The following is a 5131-nucleotide window of genomic DNA, read 5'->3' on the forward strand; positions in this document are numbered from 1 at the left end:
CCCCCCCCCAAAATAGCTGGGCGTTGTGGCAGGCACCTGTAATCCCAGCTACTCAAGAAGCTGAGGCAAGGGGATCGCTTAAGCCAGGAGTCCTCATACAGCCCGCCAAGGACATTTACCTGGTCCGCTGGGTCATTTTGCTGCCGCTGCCTGTCCTGCTAAGCAGCCGACTCGTCCAGGGGCCCACAGTCTGGCCCTCCAACGGTCTGAAGGACAGTGAACTGGCCCTGTTTAAAAAGTTTGAGGATCCCTGGCTTAAGCCCAGGAGTTTGAGGCTGCTGTGAGCTATGATGCTTTGGGACTCTACCAGAGGCAAGAAAGAAAGACTCTGTCTCAAAAAAAGGGGGGACGGTGCCTGAGGCTCAAAAGGGTAGGGCGCCAGGCCCCATATGCTGGAGGTGGCAGGTTCAAACCCAGCCCCAGCCAAAAAAAAACCAAAAAAACAATGTCATACTGTCTCCCCTCTGTTTCTGTGCTAAGTAAAGACAAAACTGCTTCCCATCTGTTCAGGGTTTTCTCATGTCTTTAGTCTTATATTAGTGCTGTATTTTCACTACTGTGGATAGCAAGGAAGTAGCAACAAATAAGTATTCTCTTCAAGGAACACATATCAAAATTATCTGTAGTACTTTAAAACTATATGAACCCTAATCTAACCCAAAATGACTAAAACAAAACCTCAAGGGGCGTATTGGCTAATTAAAAATGAGCAAACAACCCTGCCCCCCCCCAACACCCAACTGAAGCTCACTGAAATAAGACTAAGCTGTTTTTACTCATGAACACCCATTATTGGATATAGAGAAATCAAACTGGCTACCTAATTACCAAAGCCATGACTAGGGAGAAACTAGAAAAAAAATGGGAACAATTGCCAGAAAGAGGGGAATAAAAAACAACATTTATCAATGTATAGTCTTCTGAAGACTGGTACCAGATTTTTCAGGCTAATCAGACTAAAGACTTCAGTTGGAAAACAGTAACTAATTCCATACCACCGCCTCTGGGTCCACAGACTCCTGATTCCTGAATTCTCTTAATTTTTGCTGCAACACAGCAATCTGATTAGTGTAAGGCAATGGTTTCCAAATCTGATTGCTCATAGGAATCACCTAGAAGATTTAAAAAGTTTCCCAAGGCTTGGCGCCTGTAGCTCAGCGGCTAGAGTAGGAGGTAGCAGGTTCAAATCCAGCCTGGGCCTGCCAAACAATGACAACTACAAAAAAGAAAAGAAAAGAAATGGCCGGGCATTGCAGTAGGCATCTATTGTCTCAGTTACTTGGGAGAATCAGACAAGAGAATCGCTTAAGCCCAAGTGTCTGAGGTTGCTGTGAGCTGTGAGGCCACAGCACTCTACCCAGGGTGACATAGTGAGACTCTGTCTCAAAGAAACAGTTTCCCAAGTTCCACCCTAGCTTTCCTGAATCAGAGTGCCCAAGATGAGACCCTGAAACAAGCTCCCCAAATTATTTCAGCAAGCAGCTAAGCCTGGCAGTAATCCACAGCCAAATAAAGTAGGATTGGTGGCACATAAATTTCGTGTCTCATATACAGGGCCAGATAAAAACACATTTCAGGGGCAAGTATAATCAGTATTGAAGGCTGTAATGGACTAAAAAATAAAATGTTTGGACACAAAACTAACTTGTCTGTTGAATTCTTCTTCATTTTCCATCCACATGTACTCTGCAAATGGATTGTCATCTTCATGAGAATGACCGTTAATAATCACATCTTCATTGATGATGCTTGGGCTAGTACTGCTGCGACTTGGATCTTTCATGGTTGGCGTCAGTTGTCGTTTTTAACCTTAAAAGAATACAATTAATTTACCCATTCTTTAAGTTCTTATTAAGCATCTTTTATTACCTATCATGTTAGGTGTTAGAGGCACATGACATTTTAAGCCTACATGATAAATTGAACAAGTAGAAAAGTTTACTTTCTTTTTCAAATGATTTTAGCTATTTAAAAAATAGCTGACTCAGCTTGGCACAGTGGTTATGGCACCGGCCACATATACCGAGGCTGGCAGGTATGAACCTGGCCTGGGCCAGCTAAACAACAATAACTGCAAAAACAACACAAAAAGCCATGTGTTGTGGCAGGTGCCTGTAGTCCCAGCTATTTAGGAGGCTGAGGCAAGAGAATCGCTTAAACCCAAGAGTTTGAGGTTGCTGTGAGCCATGACACCCACGCACTCTACAGAGGGCAATATACTGAGATTGTCTCAAAAAAAAAAAGAACAAACGAAAAGAAAAGAAATAGCTAATTCTCACCTAATGGGCCCTAATGGCAAACCTCCTAGGTGAGGGATACAACTATAATAGTGACTCTGCTTAACAAATGTAAACATTGTGACCTAATGGTTTATACCCTCATATTAATCTGAAATTTAAAAAAAGAAACAGCTGAGGACAGCCTTCATTCAATGTTTTTTTCTTTTTTGTTGAGACAAAGTCTCCCTCTATCACCCTGGATAGAGTACCATACTGAGGGGGATCTTGCTTTGGGTCAGATCTACCAGCCTCAGCCTCCAGCCATTATTTTCTGATGACAGTAAATGAGACTGATCAATTGTTTATATGGAATCTCTAAACCATCCAATTTATTTTATATTAGATATCCTTTGTTTTATAAAAACAAGCATGGGCTCGGCGCCTGTGGTTTAAGTGGCTAAGGCACCAGTCACATACACCTGAGCTGGTGGGTTAGAATCCAGCCCAGGCATGCCAAACAATGACAGCTGCAACCAAAAAATCGCCAGGAGTTGTGGCAGGCGCCTGTAGTCTCAGCTACTTGGGAGGCAGAGGCAGGAGAATCGCCTGACCCCAGGAGTTGGAGGTTGCTGTGAGTTGTGATGTCACAGCACTCTATCCAGGGTGACAGCTGTCTCAAAGAAAAAAACAAAAACAAGCATGGTGTAGAAGACTCAGGTCATCAAATAAAATGATGAAAAGTAAATTTCACTTTTTTTTTGTAGAAACCGAGTCTCACTTTATTGCCGTTGGTGCATGGCATCACACAGCTCAAAGCAACCTCCAGCTCCTGGGCTTAGGCGATTCCCCTGCCTCAGCCTCCCCAAGTAGCTGGGATTACAGGTGTCTGTCACAATGCCTGGCTATTTTTTGGTTGCAGTGTGGTTGGGGCAGGGTTTGAACCCGCCCCCTTGGTATATGGGGTTGGCGCCCTACTCACTGAGCCACAGGTGCCGCCCAAATTTCACTTTTTTTGTTTTTTAGAGACAGAGTCTCACTTTGTCACCCTCGGTGGAGTGCTGTGACATCACAGTTCACAGCAACCTCCAGCTCTTGGGCTTAGGTGATTCTCTTGCCTCAGCCTCCCGAGTAGCTGGGACTACAGGCACCCGCCACAATGCCCAGATACTTTTTTGTTGCAGTTTGGCCAGGGCTGGGTTTGAACCCACCACCCTCAGTATATGGAGCCAACACCCTACTCACTGAGCCACAGGCACTGCCCCCCCCCAAATTTCATTTTTAAGAACTGATTTCAAAAAGTCCAGAGGTTAAAAGCGCAAATAAATTTTTAGTAACTTCTTAGTTCCTGTCTGAAGGTATAAAGGTATAGGTGTCTCTTTCAGAGTCCACTATTTGTTTTCTTCTGGGTTCACGTCAAGTTTCTTCATGCTTATATTTTCCCCACACTGTACAGTGAGTTGCAGGCACCTTATTTCTTTTTGAGTAAAAGTATTATATCAAATACAGTAGGTCTGGTTTCTTATACTGCTCAATAGCTGATAACATGATCTAACCTAACATATAGGCTAGGTTTAAACATAAACTTAAACAATCAGATTTCAGACATTCTACAATATTCTACAAATTCGAAAAATCTGAAATTGCTAAAAATAGGTTTATATAAAACAAATTACCTGTACATAAACCCAAGCAGTACTGACTTAAAGAACAGCCTGATGAGTCTGCTTACCTCAAAGTTATCATAATCAAGAGAAACACCATCACAAAAACCTCCTACTAGAAATATATTTTCCACTTGAGATAAGTTTCAGGGGAGAGACTAGTTCTGTATATGTGTTACCTGGCCCTTTAAATGAGTTTTATGGACTTATCACAAAATACTAATGATAACAGCATCATGGTGGTAAACATTTTAATTAAGAGGTCTTCGCCTAAATATTAACCGGGAAATTTTGCCCCAGTTGTTGCCTGTATGCATGTGTATGAAAGAGAGGCAGAGATAGAGTTGTATGTAAGAGCATCCGTCAGCAGAAGGAAAACATGGGCCGAGTGCAGTGGATTACTCCTGAAATCTTCACATTACGGGAGGTAAACGAGGAAGGACTGCACCAGGTTAGGAGTCTGAGACCAGCCTGAGCAAGAGGGAGACCCCATCTCTCCTAAAAACAGAAAAATTAGTGAGGAAGCGCCTGTGGCTCAAAGGAGTAGGGCACCAGCCCCATATGCCAGAGGTGGTGGGTTCAAACTCAGCCCTGCCCAAAAACTGCAAAAAAAAAAAAAGGAAAAAGAAAAATTAGTTAGTCATGGTAGTACATTCCTACAGTCCTAGCTACTCAGGAGGCTGACACAGGAGCATTGCTTGAGCCTAGGAGTTGAGGTTGCAGTGAACTATGATGATGCCATTGCACTCCAGCACAAGCAATGGAGCAAGCCTGGATGGGTGGGAGGGGAGAAGATTTGGGTTAGGAAATCGAGGCACCAGAAAAATAGAAATGACAGAAAACCAGACAATGGATATCTTTGATATTTTATTATTTAAACTTGAATGAAACAAAACTACTTTGATAACAAGCTTTGAGTAAATAGCAATTAGTTCCTCCAAAGCAAAGTATTCATTCTTACACGTTGATTACCAAAGATCTATATGCTGATCTTTAAATAAGTTACATTTCAGATTTTGCTCAACACTATGAATAGCAAGGATGAATCCTGCCTCACAAAGGAATGAAACTTTGTTTAATCTGTGTCAGAACCAACTATTAAGTTTTGTTCAAAAACTTCCCCATATAAAATAGCTTTTCATTACTATCCAGAACTGTACCCATCAAATTCAGAAGATCAGAGCATTAACAAATAACAAAGCACACCACGTATATTGTTAGTTAAAAATACAAAAAAAAAAAAAAAAAAAA

At 42.1% G+C, this 5131-nt stretch overlaps 1 protein-coding gene across 1 annotated transcript in view; it reads right to left on the reverse strand.

Moving 5' to 3' along the window:
• PAIP2 (poly(A) binding protein interacting protein 2) overlaps positions 1-5131 on the reverse strand; it is a 26168-nt gene that overhangs the window by 7416 nt on the left and 13621 nt on the right. Inside the window, exon 2 of the mRNA XM_023514639.1 lies at positions 1614-1809. Within this exon, the coding sequence (XP_023370407.1) occupies positions 1614-1783 (170 nt within the window). The 5' untranslated portion in view covers positions 1784-1809. The remainder of the gene's footprint in view (positions 1-1613; positions 1810-5131) is intronic.

Source organism: Otolemur garnettii, unplaced genomic scaffold, assembly GCF_000181295.1.
Source record: "Otolemur garnettii isolate 467f Iridium unplaced genomic scaffold, OtoGar3 scaffold00003, whole genome shotgun sequence".
Taxonomy (NCBI): domain Eukaryota; kingdom Metazoa; phylum Chordata; class Mammalia; order Primates; family Galagidae; genus Otolemur; species Otolemur garnettii.